Source organism: Argentina anserina, chromosome 6, assembly GCF_933775445.1.
Source record: "Argentina anserina chromosome 6, drPotAnse1.1, whole genome shotgun sequence".
In the NCBI taxonomy this organism is placed as follows: Eukaryota; Viridiplantae; Streptophyta; class Magnoliopsida; order Rosales; family Rosaceae; genus Argentina; species Argentina anserina.
This window is the reverse complement of record NC_065877.1, coordinates 5,053,117-5,071,367: the sequence shown is the minus strand read 5'-3', so window position 1 is coordinate 5,071,367 and position 18,251 is coordinate 5,053,117. Positions and strand designations below refer to the sequence as shown.

The 18,251-nt window shown below is 39.1% G+C and overlaps 2 protein-coding genes across 2 annotated transcripts; both read right to left on the bottom strand.

Annotated features, from left to right (window-relative positions):
• Nucleotides 1-1,954: 1,954 nt before the first annotated feature.
• On the bottom strand, nucleotides 1,955-6,046 carry LOC126800249 (putative F-box/LRR-repeat protein At3g18150). Its single transcript, XM_050527575.1, has 3 exons — nucleotides 5,010-6,046; nucleotides 4,765-4,908; nucleotides 1,955-2,559 (listed from the first exon to the last, which is right to left on the bottom strand). Exons 1-3 carry the CDS (start codon nucleotides 5,913-5,915, stop codon nucleotides 2,242-2,244), a joined length of 1,368 nt encoding a protein of 455 aa, XP_050383532.1. The 5' UTR covers nucleotides 5,916-6,046; the 3' UTR covers nucleotides 1,955-2,241.
• A 3,873-nt stretch (nucleotides 6,047-9,919) lies between these two features.
• On the bottom strand, nucleotides 9,920-10,738 carry LOC126800274 (uncharacterized). Its single transcript, XM_050527602.1, has one exon. The coding sequence runs from the start codon at nucleotides 10,705-10,707 to the stop codon at nucleotides 10,144-10,146; it is 564 nt and encodes a 187-aa protein (XP_050383559.1). The 5' UTR covers nucleotides 10,708-10,738; the 3' UTR covers nucleotides 9,920-10,143.
• Between the last annotated feature and the right edge of the window lie 7,513 nt (nucleotides 10,739-18,251).

The following is an 18,251-nucleotide window of genomic DNA, read 5'->3' as shown; positions in this document are numbered from 1 at the left end:
GCTCCACTCCCTCTACATATGGCCTTTCACTAAGCCCCCTCCTCCTCCTTCTCCTTCTTCTCCAGCTGCTTCTTCAGCTCCGTCATCATCATCGTGGGCTGCGGCGACTCCACTAAACCTAGTGATGGCCGCGAAGCCGCACACTAGGTGGGGGAAGGATTAGGTGAATCTCTCAGCTCTTATCAATTCGGTTTTACGAGAAGATGAGTTACAACAACTGAATCCAAGGAATATGAGGAGTTCGAGCTCAAGAATATATATATATATATATATATATATATAATGGTGATCAAGTGCGGAAGTTCATACCTTACGTAAAGTACGGATTGGCTGATTCCGGCGACGGTGGGCCGCAGCGGTACGGCGCACCGACACAGCTGCACTACCCACCTCCCGAAGATCTTGTCTATGCCGGTCGGAGCTCCATCGGTGACCCATGGCGGTCGTAGTCGCGGAATTGCCGGATTTTGCCCAGAAATTGAAATTTGCATATTCCGGCTGTTGTGGGTTGTCAATGGAGCTTCGGTCGGCATAGACGGGATCGCCGGGAGGTAGGTACTGTGCCTGTGGTGGTGCACCATGCCGTTGCGGCCTGCCGTCCCCGGAAATCAGTGAATCCGTAAGGTACGGACCTCCGTACCTGAAACGACTTATATATATATGTATATATATATATATATATGATTTCGTAATTTTCGTTGTTTTAGTTTGTTGAATGTACTTCTGAGTTTTTGTACTTGGATCTGTTTTTTTAACTAGTATGTTTATGATCAAAATTGGAATGGGAAAGGAGGATCGAAGAAGAACGCATCGGAAGGGTTTGAGGTTGTGATTGGCGATAGTGAGGATTCGTTTGAGAGAATAAGAACAAAGAGAAGCCAAGTGTGTAGAAGGTAAATTAAATGGCTTTTTGCTGAGCCGCAACCCTCAACCATGAGTACTGGCAAGAAGAAGAAGAAGAAGAAGAAGAAGAAGAGAAAAGTTATTCTCGTTCTTTTTTAAATGGGCACGTGCGTGGGCACGTGAGCATTATTTTTGTTCTTTTTTAAATGGGCACGTGCGTGTGCACGTGAGCAAACTAAGTCATTAAGTTAGAGTACCACATTGATCTTACCACCAAAGTTGGGGTACTGATGGTGACTTTTTTTCTTCATTTAAATGTTACTGCACGTAGGTGCTTGCATACATACAGTTGTATCTCTACTACTTTATGAAGTGAAAAACCAATAATTCACCAAATTGAGAACGAGATTTAAAATTTTTACACAAAAAAAGGTATTGTACTTTTATTATTTTGCCACCATAAATAAACAAAGGGACAACTACGTAAAACCAAAAAAACTTGAATAAAGGAAAAAAATTTGTGAGAATATTACCAACGAGGTTTGGCTCATTTGACAAGGGCGGACTTGAGGTGTATCACTCACACATGTTCGATCTCCACTACCAGCATGCATCGTTGGTTCGCAATCTGTAAATTCTCATGCGGAAATCTATATCTGAGAGTTGTGTGACATGTATGTGTCAGTCGTAAGTCCTTCAGAATTGAGAATGCAAGTTTGTCCTAACGATAGTGGTATAGCGTAATCAAGTTCTCACCAAAACTTTTTGTATCCAAAAAAAATTGTGAGAAAGATTAAATTAAAGTGGAGACGTGAGATTGTGAGAATAACATATTGTCTCAATATCATGAACCTGCAGTTTTTTTTTCTTGCACGTGCATTGTGCGGGTTAGGATGTTAGTAATTTCTGAAACAAAACAATAAAAATTGTATACCCAACAATTAGCTCAACTACAACAAAGGTCAGGCATACCAGACAATTTGATCAACCACATCAACAAAAGTAAAAAATTCAAACGACAATCAAACATACAAAACCTCGAAAGGACATTTTCTCGCAATCCAAACGAATCTTTTTACAAAAAAAAAATCATTAAATAACTCATTTAATGAGATTTAAACCCATGATCTCAACATTGTTAGTTAAAGTATTTAACCAACTAGACCACGCCTCACCTACAACCCAAACAAAATCTCAGCTCGTTTTTTTTGACAAGATTCTAAGTGGAGATGAAATAGAACAATCTTGTCCAGCGTATACCAAATAACATTGAACAGAGCGCTGAAGAGGGCAGGCTACAGGTATTGCTGAAGATGCCATTGCAGAGTTGTTACATAACACATATGGAATCAGTACACCAACCAATTTAGAAACCCAAGTTTCTTCACCAGGAAGAAATCAACAGATAATTAACTCTGCCCCTTGGCTAATCATCTCCTTATGAAGCAAATCATGGAATTGCTTCTCAGTCAGCAACTTCGACCAGGATAGATGATCAGCATTTCGCCACTTATAATCATGTGATTTACACTGTGAGTAGATAAGAGTGATAAGCTTAAGGGCCACTGCATTGTTAAGCAGGTATATGACAAGCTCCATTTGATTCGGTGTCCCGCAAAATCCACTGATTTCGATTTCTTCCAAATGTAAATATTTCATGTTATTCAAATACACCACCTTCTCTATTTTCCTGCTTTCCGAGCGTATGGAATTGATCTGCCATTAGATCATAAGACAGAAATGTTAGATTACGTAATGCACAAATAATTAATTAATTTCATTTTTTCATGATTACTTATTAAATCATTGGTTCCCCAAATGACATGCCTTGAATAGAAGCTGCATACAATCAAGAGAATTATCATGCTCAAACCAATTCAGTTGCAACGTCATTTGCAAGTCATAATATCCATGCTAGATTAGGTGGGAAAAAATTACAACTCAGACATATTATGTATCAAAAGAGGAATTCTATAGCTTTTCTAATACATTTTACCGTTGGAAGGAACTTGGCTATGTTGGAAAAAGTATTGCTTTGATAAGAGCCATTTGAATCCCACATCTGAAAAGTGAAAAGTCATCCTTGGTTATAAGGAATGATACCACACACACTACTGCCGAGGCTTTTTGTGGAAAACCCCATACCCGAACTCAACCGGGTGGCTAAAGTGGGGGGAGTATCAGGCATTCTTGATCCCGTGTGTGTGGGATTGTTAGCCGCTTCCGCACAACAGGCTACAGCTGCATAAAAAAGTCCTAAATTCCCTGCTCCTCAGAAAGTTGGACTACAAGAAATTACTTCTAGCAAATTTGGCATGGATCCCTCTCCTCCATGTTAAATAAGAGTTCAAGCACCACAAATAAAATCTACTAAATCAAGAAATCAGGACGGCCAACCTGGACAACAAGAAAGTAGACTCCCATCCAGTAACCAGAGTTGATAATGTAAAGCTCCACAACTTCTAATCAGCCAGACAAGCATATTTTGGTCTAGAAGTATAGTTTAGTCCACTATCTCTAGTTATAAACGTAAACTGCTCAATAAAAACTGATGAATGTTCCAAACTCCTCAGCCTCCATAATTTTTTTTCCTTAGGCTTGACAATGCACAAAGATATGATCAGTGAGCTTCACTGCATGTTGCACATGAACCGCTAATATTGAAATGGAAGTGTTTGAGAGATTATTCCTGGGTGCAATACCGAGCAAAATACTGGCATCAATATCACAAGTTAAAAGGCCTGAACCATAGAATCTAGTCAAGTTGAACTGGAAACTGGTGTTAGGTTATGTGGGAATTATATAGTTTGCCTTCAAGTGTTGGTTTGGTTTTGTGCTTCTAAGAGTCCTTTTATTTTCTCACAAGTCCTACAGTTGCCTTAGTAACTTTTTTTAATTCTTGGAGAGTTATTACAGGAGCACTTCTATTCAAGTCATATCCGTACTGGAAGGAAAAATCAGTTTCGTGGAAAACTCATAAGCTGTAGATTTTCAGATAAGGCCATTGAATGGTGAATTAGATGGCAATTTTTCTATCCTATAGTGTTAGCCAGGGAAGGGAAGTGAGTTACATTTTTTTTTCAATGTGCTAACCTGATTTTTAAGGATGAAGAGTAGCGACAACGTGGACTCCTTAATTTAGTTAAATCACTAGCATTTACCCTCTTACGCGTCCACAAGCCAGCTTAAAACTCCACCCAAAGCCATAACCTTTTCAGTCCAAATAGTAGGGCGTGAAGGAAATAAGGAAAAAAAAACAATGAATACGAAAGCAAGAAATGCTCCAGATCATTCCATCATCATTCATGCAATCTGACTTCCACCAATCATTAAATTTTGCGCAATGAAATCCACTTCATTTCTGAATATGACCCCTAACAAGTGTCAACTGAAAAGCATGACCTCTTTCTCCTGCTCTCTAACATATGCCTAAAGTCCTAAACAAAACCTCCTGAACCTTTATTGAATATGTGTTGATAACAATCTGTTTACTTAAGTTTCTTTCTCATACACAAAGCGAGTTCAAACAAGTATCTCTCAGGCCTGTTTCGACATGTGTGTGCATGTGTGTCTGAATTCTACAAACAAAGTTATCCTTGGTCATGTAAACATCAGATCATATTCCAACGTCATACTTTGTATTCTATAGGATGTTTATTGCTCAAACTCAATGTAAATATGTAGCAGCATTATAATAGGATATACTATTAAGTAAGCGATAAATCTCCAAAGAAAAAAGTTTAAAAATAAGAAAGGTGCAAAAGGACTTATAGTCATATGTGTACAGAACTATATAAATGCGTGCATGCAGTAGTGTCTAAAAAAGAAACATGGCATATAAATCAGAAGGTAAATAAGTTTCACAAAGAATTGAGTATGATATCATTAAGAGAGTGCAATTTGAAGATAATGATGCCTTACATTCATATTCAGATGGATCTTCTGCAGCATGGGGCAAGCGTTTAGAAGGTTGGTAATTGAGAGGAGGTCAAATTCCCTGTATATAGGACTAAAGAAGTCCAGTTGTTTGAGACAGCTGAATTCGGGGATCCTTGCATTTATATTCTAAGAACAAAAAAATACAAACAAGGTGTCAAACCAAAGTTTACTCCAGAGTCTAAATGTGTCACTAAACAATCAAAATAAGCTACAACTAGGATACTTACATTAGCTTTAAACCATCTCAGCGATAAAATTTGTAACTTGGGACGAACCGCTGCTGGTAGAAGATCAAAGAAAACCTCTGCCGCATATGGGTTTACAAACGCAAGATGGACTCTTTCGAGAGGCGGAACAACCAAAAAGGAGAGCTTTAATGCGCGACCTTTAAGATCAACTGTTTGGAGTAGAGTAGCATTGAGCTCAATAGTGCTAGTTGGCAGATGATGACGAACGCGTAAGCCTCTCAATCGGGCGCTGGACACACGCAGCGTCCGTGGCCATTTACATTCCTCCAATGTCAGCCATTCAAGGTCCAAACAAGAAGAAAGGACGCCGTCTAGACTGGTTTGGTCTAAAGGAAGATTCTTCAATTCAAGGGTCTTTAAGCAATTGAAAGGAGGAGGAGACTCAGGTGTCAGCAACAGCGAGCATGCTGACAACTTGAGACGCTTCAATCGAGTGAAAGGTTTGGGTTCTGGAAGAAGATCAAAAGGAAACTTGTAGAGGGTTTGACTGTTTGTATTGTTAAAGGCTAGCTCGATTGATTCAACTTGCATCGAAACTGCGAAACTGACCCACTTATCGATCGCAGGAGCAGACTCATTATCCAGGCAGAAATCCACCATGAATGTATTAAGATACGGCCCTCTAAACAAGTTGAGGAACCCATCAACTTTATCAACAAATTCAGACTTGAGCTTTTCAAGATTACTACATCCCTCGAAGAAAATTGTTTTTCCAAATATAGTCTCATCACTGAAGTAGATATTAGAGAGGGGAACCTGGATGCGGCTCCATCTACGAGACACTAACTTGAAAGAAAAAGCGTCTGCCACAGGTAGATAAGAGAGGATGTGAGTTACAATTTCATCAGGCAATTCGCTGATACAATCCACCTCCTCCGAGGCCATCTCGATCTCCAACTTTGAACTGGAAACTGTCGGGACTGTCGGGCTGGTGGAATTTCTAACAACAAGACGAGGCCGTCGAACCAGACTCGTTTGTTCTGGCCAGGATAAGCCAAGGGAGAAGTCGGGCCTGATTTGTCGATGCTGTTTTTCACACTAGTTTTTACGCTCGTTTTTAGTCGTTGGATCTAGTTAGGTTTAACTTACTCGTATTGTCCGTTTTGGGTTTACTGACCCGCACCGCGTCAAACTATCCTACTCGTATAACTGTATAAGGCTATAAGCACAATGTCTTTACTATTTACCGGGTGATGTGGGATCCATGACTTGCATGTCAGTTAGTTTTTTACCTAGGCCGCTCATGTGTTACAATCGATTTCCCGAATGATATGGCAATTGACATGGAATTATTTATCTTTTAATAAAATACTAAGTAAATTTATTTTTCAATAAAATTAATAATTTTTGATAAACTATCTCTTTGAGGAGATTTTTTTTTTAATTTTCTAAAATAGGATCTAAGAGTTTCCACACCTACCCTTGTGGAGTTGTGGTGAGACCAATTCGTTAAGGGCAGCGAACCTAGGTTGAGTACGTTAAGATTTATCACCACAATGTGATTTTTCAGGCTTCCAAGTTCTTTAAGTGTCTCGAATCAACAATTTTATGTATTTCTAGCATTTTATGTTTTCTATTTTGTTTTAGATTTGGTTTGTTTCAATCTTTGGGCTTTTAGGATTACCCTAGTGTTACGTTCCGTTTTCGGGAGTATCAATCATGGGCGTCGCTGGTTATAAGAACATTAGGCATATGTGAGATTTGCTCTAAGATAACAAGTGTGGGTGATATATTGCTACTCCTTTCGAGGGGTTCAGACAGGTCGACCTGGTTCAATTCAGAGAGTTGAGGACTTAACGTCGAAGAAAAGAGTTGGCCGCCCTACACACAGGTTGGGGTCTGGAGCCGATCTCCTGATGAGCCCAAGGCAGGGTGAAACCAGTGCATTGCCCCGTTGGATAAGATTGGCTCCATGGGGATGGAGCGCCGCATAGACCAAGTGTGGTAGCCGAATGGCTAGGTTCGTGACAAGTGGTATTAGAGCCGCCTCAACATCATTGTCGTTGTGTTCGCCAAGCGCTCACATATGTCGTCGTGTCCCCGAGATGCGGGGGGCTCCACGGGGGAGTTGAGTAAGCAGGGTCGCCTCCAGAAGAGAGGACCGGATGAGAGGATCCGTGACAAAGTCCAGGACGAGAGATCCGGAGCGAAGTCATTGTTGGGCGATCTTTGGGAACTCTTTTTCGTCGCTCTAGGCATCGCGGGCGTACAAGGGATATGCGGGCCGTAAGTGGGGATGCCATGTACGAGGACGTACACCAAGTTTGGTGGGGGAGGATGTCACGTCCCGTTTTCAGGAGTGTCAATCGTGGGCGTCGCTGGTTATAAGAACATCAAGCATATATGGGATTTGCTCTAAGATAACAAGTGTGGGTGATATATGGCTGCTCCTTTCGAGGGGTTCAGGCAGGCCGACCCGGTTCAATTTGGAGAGCTTGTCGCTAGTCGGGGACTTAATGTCGAAGAAAAGAGTTGGCCGCCTTACACACAGGTTGGGGTCTGGAGCCGATCCCCTTATGAGCCCAAGACAGGGCGAAACCAGTGCATTGCCCAGTTGAATAAGGCTGGCTCCATAGGGATGAAGCGCCGCATAGACCAAGTGTGGCAGCTGAATGGCTAGGTTCGTGACTCTAGAGTTTGTTTTGTCAATATTTAAGCACTTTTAAAAAGGTATAGACTTCATTGACGAGTTTTATATTATCTCTAGGATTCTTCGCTTAAGATCTCTTCACTATCTTTTCCGATTTACCGCTTGTAAACTCTCCATACTTCGTATTACGTCATTAAGATTATTCTAGTGTTCATTATTTGGCTATGTTCTTTTACTTAATTTATTATGAGACCTGCGATAAATATGATTACCCTGAAATCATGATACGATCATCATCGATAATTCTTTTGAGAATTCAAGTTGGAGGTTAAAGAAATGACTAAATACCAATGTTTGAACCAATTATATCCTACCTAAACAGAACCAAACTGTTTGAGGAAAGTCTAAGCATAATTCCATTAATTTGAGAGCATGTACTTGAAGCATGTAAGCAATTGAGCATGGAGTTATGTTTTCAATAGTGCTTCTTAGATGTGGACGTACAAACGGTTTTTCCGTCTAGATTTACGTCATTTCTCTATGATTTGGACGTCGTTGACGTTATGTTTTCTCGCCGGAGTAACACCACACATTCTTAAACGCTACTATGATGAAGAAGAAGGCGAAATAGATCGGGATCGGAGGTTTGTGCGACAACCTCACTCAGAACTTCACGACTGATCATAGTGGACCTCCGACCCTGATCTTTTTTGCCTTCTTCTTCATAATAGCAACATCTAGGAAGATGTGGTACACTCCAACGAGAAAAAATGACATCGTCGACGTCCGGATTGTGGAGAAACAGTGGAAATCCAGATGGAAAATCTGTTCAGACATGAGATTTATGTACGTTTCTATACCAATATACCATTCAAAAATGCTAGTTTCAATGGCCCGCGCGCACATGGTGCACCATGCGCACCCCGCGAGTCGCATACAGCTACCGACAAGTTTTAGATAAACAAAGACGATCAATCCGGATTTGATCAAGGTCTATCAACTACTGCCATTCAGTGTATCATGTCTATTGTCTATGTAGGGTGTGTTAAGCTGCTTCCTTCTCTTCTGTTTCCTCTTTCATTCATTAATATGCCAAGAATAATATCTTCTTCTAGTACTCTATGGTGTCCCCATGTAGCCAGCCCTCTTTAATATTATTGATCGATCATCTTTGGCCTATACCATATGTTAACAGACAATTAGCTCTAAGGTCCCAGAGCTTCATTGTGTCACTAATTTATTTCCAAAGATATGCACCGACAGAGTATTAGAGATCATTTTCACGCAAGTTTTTCTCATTTTCTAGCTACTGTTTTACTCTCACATAATTGATCAAAATAGGCTTGTTCGAGTCCGTGACAAATCGACAAGTGAAAGCTACAACATGGAAAGGCAAAGTAAACTACTTTATAGAAAGTCATCATCATTCTCATGAATTTCTAAGTTTTAGGGACTTTCTTCCCGGAGCTCTTCTGCTACTAGGTTTATTGTACATGAAGTCCATGAAATGGTCCTTCTAATAATAATGGGGTAACACGATTGAAAATTGGAGAGCCACCGCGACGAATAAGGACCGTTCGAGGGTACGTTACATCTCACGTCGGAAACTATAAGGCCTTTCTAAAACTACAGTACATCTCATGTTTTTCTTCCCATTGCCGGAAACCCTAAACTAATTACTTTCTGTAAATTCAATCCGAAATGTAATTAAGAAGCTAGCATTCGGTGAACATTTGAAGAAGAGAGGCAAAAGATTCCCAACTAATAGACAAAGCCACAAAGGCAGAGCCGAGAATGCAACAATTGAATATGTGATAGGAACCTCTACGGCTCTACCCATCCTTCCTCTTTGCATTGAATTAATATTTCTGCAGCCACGAGCTAAGGAAATACGATACGCTAGTATGTATGTCCCCAACAACCAACTACCTAATGCAAAAATCCCTTACTCCCAAAATCCAAATGAAAACAAATTGCCATGGTCTCAATTTGTTAGATGTAAGAGCAACCTCAGACAACTGACAATATATTAGACTGATTAGAGTATACTTTGAGATCATATCACCATCTTATAGCCTATTCAATGAAATAACTCCGATCATGGTTACTATTGTACTCGATCTATAATGTAATAGTTCCTCAAAACTAATTATTTCTCATATTTTACATCATTTAACAGCTCCAAAATTAATGTTCTCATGTTCTGTACGTACTCTGCTCGTACATGTTTTGCCACAATTTACTTAATAAATGTTCATTGCCTATAATAAACACCTACATTAAAAGCAACGACTGAATGCCATAATTTAATTAGATATATCTAAAATGCAATTACCATATACCAGTTTAAGAATGAAGTAGAGGTCACTATAATAATACATATTATACACATGAAATATATAAACAAAAACATAAGCAAGATCCATACAAAGCATGTCTGGACTCTCAAAGAGGTACCTCGGCCATCAGATCCATCATCCATGGCCAATGCAATATTAACAGTAAGGAAATTCCGGTAACTGATCAAAACCGGCGACAATCCCTGTTGGCTCCACTAGCCATCACCCTACGAAATCCAAAGCATAATGCTGAAGCAGGTGAGCCAACTACGCCATCCTCTTCATAATCTCCCCTTGAATCAAAAGATGAGCTCGGGCTCGAAAACCTGCTCCGACAGGTAGTGTTCATAGGCACACGCATGGACATATCCGACTTGGAAAACAAAGAAGACGATGTGGATGAGGGAGATTGCGGAAAATGGTTTTTCTTCAGGCTAATCTTTAGGAACAAAACACGTAAAAGATTGGATCTTGAGTGCTTCTTGAATGGGTTTTTATTGGGATTGTTGGAGAAATAAGAAGGTGGAGGAGTAAGAGGAGGAAGCGTTTCTTCACTGAATTTGTGTTTAGGAGTACCAGGCTGAGATTCCCACATGAATGGTACATTTGCAGGTAATCCTCCATAGTAGACCTTGAAAGATGGATTGGCCATGGAGCTTTCCTTGGACAGAACCCTAGAGAAGAACTTGTCATCCTCCTGTTTCATTGCGAGGGACTTCTGGGGAAGCTGGTGGCTGGCGCCGAACATTTTGGACGGTGTATTGGCCGGGTTTGAAGCGAGAGAGAGAGAGAGAGAGAGAGAGAGAGAAAGAGAGAGAGAGAGAGAGGAAGTAGGAGAGGCAATTGGGTTGCCTTTTTCTTTGGATTGGGATTTAAATAAAGTGCGCAACACACTGAAGTAGTTGAAGTCAGCAAACAAAATACGTTCATATATAGATTAATTAACTTAACTTCAAAAAAAGAAAGATTAATTAACTCGTATGAGTGTATAACTCTATTGTTGACTTCACAATTTTAACCAATTTTATGGTTGTAATAAGTTCTTGACGTCTTTTTTAAATAAATAAATAAATAAATATATATATAGTAATCTGGTCTTTTGAAGAATGATTGATCCCAATCTTTCTTCTTTAACAAACCTTTTGTTGTATGTACGTTCTTTGTTCTTCTCCGAAGACCTCATTCAAAACAACTTACCTGAAGATTTACCTCGTAAGATAAATTTAGCGAAAAAAATGAAGATCATTTGTAAGTTGACCGTGATCCTAATCATCTTATGTATATGTTAGTAACACATACGTTTATTTGAATATATTACATAATGGGTTAGGCTAGAAAATAATTGAATATTAATCGAGTTTAACTGAAGTTATAACGCCAAATTTGCATGTATTCCTATTGGTACATGTATCTTCCACAAACTTATGGGTCGTACGTTATGGCCAATGGTCTCCGTATCGGGTGTGAACTCTGCATTAACAAATCAATCAGTAGGAAAGATTACATTTTTGTGGTCTTTGGGGTGTTATTCTGTTAACATTGACTCCTTGCAGAGGCCTGTTACTGGTCATATATTACATAGTAATTATTACTTCTGCAGAATAATTAGTTAAGCAGAATAGGGGTTTTCACTGACTGTTGGTATGAGGTTCAACCGTTCAAGTCAGGTTTTAATATACTAAGCCTCACAATGCACGATATGCCAACGGCAGAGGCTTAGAACTACGTATCAATGAGTAGCATCGCTAATTAATAATTACGTACTTGTTGGGTCTTCGCGATGGTGTGTGTTAGATATTAGATCAACAAATTAACTTAATTAAGTACTCAAATTGACCAAAATTGGATGAAGTTTTGTTCTACTTGCGTTGATAATCGACTAGAAATGATGAAGTTTGACGTGGACTGCAAATCTGCAATATTGTAGAAGAATGCGTCCGCCGGCCTCGTTGCAAAACGACCTTTGTGTAGTGAAATTGCTCTTTCATCATGTACGTGATACAAGTGTAACTAGAAGCTATAGCTTGGTTCATGCATGATGCATACCCTTCTAAGGACGTAGCTACGTACGGACTACGGTGAGTTGTAGTTCATCTTAAATTACTTTTAAAACTTGTATTTCTAACTAAATTTTAATGTTAAAATTTAAATTTTAAATATTAACACTCTCTAAATTTCTATATATAGTTTATAAATAATCGTAAATTATTTTCTAGCCTAACCCATTATGAAATCCTGGCTCCGTCTTTACACCCTTCATCCAACCCACGTTCAATTAACACCTTAATATATATCATATATGTTCTAATTAATTAACAAGCATCGTGACACATGTTGGAAAATGGTTAGAAAAACCATTTAAAACCAAATTTTAATTGATTAATTAAATTAAGTTAAACTTATAATTAATCAAAGATGAACATATATTTGAGTTCTCCATAATGAGGGCTACAAGATCATATGTTTGTTTGTGTAATTTGGTTTGTGGGTGAATAAGAAATTGTCACTCAAAACACAGTATAAATAGCCACCATCCTTTCATTGTAAAATCATCTCATTCAAAACACAATCATCTCCAACTCTCAAAACTCTTAGCTTTTCTCTGGTGATAGAAAGAGGTGTCTTTCGAGTTCGTTGAAGGTTCTAGTTAGTAGTGCAACTTCCTAGAATCGTTTAGTCGTTATATCCTGGGAGACAAGCGCCAAGCATCCTTGCACCGGTAGATGAGGCGTAAACGTCTTAAGGACAGTGTGGTATCACACACGTCTCGACTAGTTCTTCCAACACCAATCGTTCGGTATTTTGGTTGAATTTCTTTTCGTGTTCTTCATTTCTGATGTATAATTATTTATAATTCAGTTTATTAAATTATATATGCAATATATCACTGATTTTATAACAATCTTAAGACGTTTATCTTTGATATTGCTTATATAATTTGTATTCGATATTTATCTACAATTTTTCAAGTAAACTTACACCTTGTGTGTGTGTTTTAGTTTCTAAAAATGACTAACGGAGAAAATTCTGGAAATGGCAAGGGACCTTTGGTGCCAACTGTGCTTACTGCTCCCGTTGTACCTGTCTCAGTATCCCATGGGGAAAAACTTGAGAAGTTCAACGGTTTGCATTTCAAGAGGTGGCAACAAAAGATGATGTTTTATCTGACTACTCTGAATCTTGCAAGATTTTTGACGGAGAATGCTCCTGAATTCAAGGAAGATGACCATGGTGATCAAGCAAAGATTGCTGCTGTTAATGCATGGAATAATTCTGACTACTTATGTAGGAATTATATCTTGAATGGTCTAGCCGACTCATTGTATAATGTGTACATTAGCATGGGAACGGCAAAGGAGCTATGAGAATCCTTGGAGAAAAAATATAAAACCGAGGATGCCGGCGCCAAGAAGTTTATCGTGGGCCACTTCCTTGATTATAAAATGGTGGATTCCAAAACTGTGATGAGTTAATTCTCTGAGATTCAGCTAATCCTGCATGAGATTCACGCTGAAGGAATGCAACTAGGTGAAAGTTATCAAGTAGCATGTGCTATTGAAAAGTTACCACCTGATTGGAAGGACTTCAAGAATTATTTGAAGCACAAGCGAAAGGAAATGACCATAGAGGATCTAGAGGTTAGGCTTCGCATTGAGGAAGACAACCGAGGATCCGAAAAGAAAGCATGGATCAATGGCGTCTCTGCCAAGGAAAACATGATGGAACATGGTTAAAGTTCCCAAAATAAGAAAGACAACTATCCAGGGTCCAAGCTGGGGCCAAAAGGAGGCATCTCCAAAATGCCAAGATTTGAAGGCAAGTGCTACAACTGTGACAAGACTGGTCATAAGTCTGTCGACTGCAACAAACCAAAGAGGAATAAAAGGAATGAGGCAAACCTGATTGAAGCAGTCACTCAGGATGTTGCAGACATGAACCTCTGTTGCATGATATATGAGATGAACATGGTGGATTCAAACCCCAAGGAATGGTGGATGGACACTGGAGCCACCAAACATGTCTGTGCTGACAAGAAGATGTTCTCCACCTTCGAACCATCTGAGGATGGGGAGATTCTGTACATGGGGAACTCTGCAACCTCCACCATCAAGGGGAAAGGAAAGGTGATTCTGAAGATGACCTCTAGAAAGGAGTTGACTCTGAACAATGTCCTGTATGTTCCGGAGATCCGCAAGAACCTGATTTCTGGTGCAATGTTGAACTCTCATGGGTTCCGCATAGTGATAGAGTCTGATAAGCTTGTTTTATCCAAGAATGGAATGTTTGTGGGTAAGGGCTATGTTTCGGGTGGGATGATCAAAATGAATGTAATGACTTTGATCAAGAAAATGAATGAAGCTTCTACTTCCACCTACATGATTGAGTCTTTCAATTTATGGCATGGTAGACTAGGACATGTTAATTATGATACTTTGCGAAAGTTAATTAACATGAAACACTTACCAAAATTCCAAATTGATTCAAAACATAAGTGTGAAACTTGTGTAGAGGCTAAACTGACTAGATCATCTTTCCAAAGTGTTGAAAGAAACAGTGAGCCCCTTGATTTGATTCATACATATGTGTGTGATTTAAAATCAACGGTATCTAGAGGGAATAATAAATACTTTATTACCTTCATAGATGATAGCACGAAATATTGCTATGTGTATTTGCTAAAATGCAAAAGTGAGGCCATAGAGAAATTCATTCTCTATAAAAATGAGGTTGAGAACCAACTCAACAAGAAAATTAAGGCACTAAGAAGTGACCGAGGGGGTGAGTATGAATCGCCATTTGCTGAGATTTGTGCTCAGAATGAGATTATACATCAAATGACTGTTCCATACTCACCACAATCCAATGGTGTAGCAGAACACAAAAATCGTACTCTAAAGGATATGATGAATGCTATGCTACTCAGTTCTGGGATGCCACCAAACATGTAGGGAGACGCGATTCTCACGGAAAATTACCTTTTAAATAAGGTGCCCAAAAAGAAAGAAGAGAAAACTTCATATGAGTTATGGAAAGGGAGAAAACCATCCTACAAATACTTAAAAGTTTGGGGATGTTTGGCAAAAGTGGAAATTCCTAAACCTAAAAAGGCGAAGAATGGGCCTAAAACGGTTGATTGTATCTTTATTGGATATGCACATAACAGTTCGGTTTATCGATTCCTAGTCCATGATTCGAATATTCATGAAATCCATGAGGATACGATAATGGAATCGAGAAATGCATCTTTATTTGAAAATGTATTTCCACGGAAGTCTAGAGATGAATTTAATTCTTCTAAACGGGCACGTGAAGACAACCGAGCCGAAACTGATGATGCTCAGGATCAAGAATCTGAGTCGGAGTCCGAATCTGAGTCTGAGGTTGAACCTAGACGAAGTAAAAGGGCAAGGACCGCAAAGTCCTATGGACCTGACTTCCTGTCATATATGGTTGAAGGTGATCCCCGTACCTTCAAAGAGACAGTTAGCTCTACTGATGGTCCTCTGTGGAAAGAAGCAATCAAAAGTGAGGTTGACTCTATAATGCAAAATCACACTTGGGAATTAGTGGATTTGCCACCTGGGTGTAAGCCTTTGACTTCCAAGTGGATTTTCAAAAAGAAACTAAAAGCTGATGGGTCAATAGATAAGTACAAGGCTAGACTTGTTATTAAAGGCTATAGGCAAAAAGAGAGTTTGGATTATTTTGACACTTATTCTCCTGTGACGAGAATAACCTCCATACAGATGGTACTTGCAATTGCAGCGTTGCGCAAACTTGAAGTACACCAAATGGATGTAAAGACGGCTTTCCTAAATGGAGATGTAGAAGAAGAAATCTACATGGAAAAACCAGAAGGTTTTTCTGCTGCTCCTCAGAGTAAGAAGGTGTGTAGATTGGTTAAGTCATTATATGGCTTAAAACAAGCACCAAAACAATGACATGAGAAATTTGATAATGCCATGATCACCAGTGGATTTAGAATAAATGAAGGTGATAAGTGTGTATATGTCAAAAACACTGAAAATGGATATATCATTCTATGTTTGTATGTGGATGATATATTTATCGTTGGGAGCAACGATAAGATGATCAAGTCTACTAAAGATATGTTGAATTCCAAGTTTGACATGAAAGACTTGGGATTTGCTGATGTCATTTTAGGAATTAAAATTACGAGAACATCAGAAGGGCTTGTGTTGAGTCAAACGCACTATGTGGACAATATTCTTGGGAAATTTGACAAGGAATAATCTGGAATTGTCGGAACTCCTGTAGATTTGAATCTACATTTGTCCAAGAATAAAGGTGAAAGGGTTTCTCAATTAGAGTATTCAAGAATAATTGAGAGTCTAATGTACTTAACAAGTTGTACAAGACCAGATCTAGCTTATGCGGTTCATATGCTAAATAGGTACACGAGTAATCCTGGAGCTATGCATTGGCAAGCTATTGGAAGAGTACTCAAATACCTAAGGTATACTCGTACCTATGGGTTGCACTACATATCATACCCAGCTGTTATAGAAGGTTTCACTGATGCGAACTGGATATCTGACATGAAAGACTCAAAGTCTACTAGCGGATATGTATTTACGCTAGGGGGTGCAGCCGTGTCCTGGAAGTCCTCAAAACAAACAGTTATAACTAGATCCACAATGGAGTCTGAGTTTGTAGCACTAGACAAATGTGGGGAGGAAGCAGAATGGTTACGCCAGTTCATAGAAGACATTCCTAAATGGACAAAACTTGTGCCTGCGATTGGTATACATTGTGATAGTCAATCTGCAATTAACAGGGCACAAAGCAAGATGTATAATGGTAAGTCTAGACACATTCGTCGAAGACATAATACCATTAGACAACTACTCTCAACTGGAGTTATCTCTATAGACTATGTAAAGTCTAAGGATAATATTGCTGATCCTTTAACTAAAGGGTTAAACAGAGAGTTAGTTGAAAAATCATCGAAGGGAATGGGACTAAAGCCCACTGGAAATTAAAAATCACTACAGTAGATACCCAACCTAGCTGACTGGAGATCCCAAGATCTAGGTTCAAAAGGGAAAACCAAATTGTGGAGATGAGTTCGGATCACTGTGGGGAGTTCCCCAAGTCCATTCCTATGATGAAAAACAGTGATACCCGTAAAGATGAGGTTAAGTTAAAACTTTTAATTATTCTTATGCGTCGAGAAATCGACCAGAGTAATGTGGGTTACTCTTAATTAAGAGATCACCTATGCAAGAGAGAAGTTGGGCCGCTTCTAGGGGAGTTAATGAGGGCATAACTCTTATCAAACTACTTGCAGAACCAGGCGTGTGTTCCATAGCCAGAATGAGCACAAAAATGAGAACCGAAGTGTACCAGGGAGACTCCTGTGTAAAGTATGTCATCATTTACACAAATGACGAATAGTTCAAAGAGATCGCGTCTATTATTTAGTTAGTAAAGTAAGCATACTTTTATAAGGGAAGGTTCAAAGGGTCAAACCTACCTATCCTATGCAGGTTTCAACCGTAGAAATCTATCACCAAATTCTATCGAGTCTTTGGTGGTTAATTTCATTCATGTAGGGAATTGTTGGAAAATGGTTGGAAAAACCATTTAAAACCAAATTTTAATTGATTAATTAAATTAAGTTAAACTTATAATTAATCAAAGATGAACATATATTTGAGTTCTCCATAATAAGGGCTACATGATCATATGTTTGTTTGTGTAATTTGGTTTGTGGGTGAATAAGAAATTGTCACTCAAAGATGACTACTTAGAATGAGGGAAATGTATTTGTCCCACATTGGAAAAGAGAAGTTTTGAAAAGACTTTATATAGAATCCATTGTGTATGGATTGTAAAGTGTGTAAGCCCCCTTGTACCCTCTCGCGCACGCGCAAGGGGAGGGTGCAAATCCTAGGTCACAAGGGAAACTCGTGTATGCCCGTGCGACCTGCGGATACGAATGCAACACCGAATTGAGGGTCGGAACGCATATTCTTTTTGCATTTCCGAAAATTCGGTTTTGACTTTTCAAATTCTCTTGACTGTTCAAATTCTTCCTTTGTAACAAATAGTCATCATCCTTTCATTGTAAAATCATCCCATTCAAAACACAATCATCTCCAACTCTCAAAACTCTTAGCTTTTCTCTAGTGATAGAAAGATGTGCATTTCGAGTTCGTTAAAGGTTCTAGTTAGTAGTGCAACTTCCTAGAATCGTTTAGTCGTTATATCCTGGGAGACAAGCGCCAAGCATCCTTGCACCGGTAGAGGAGGCGTAAACGTCTTAAG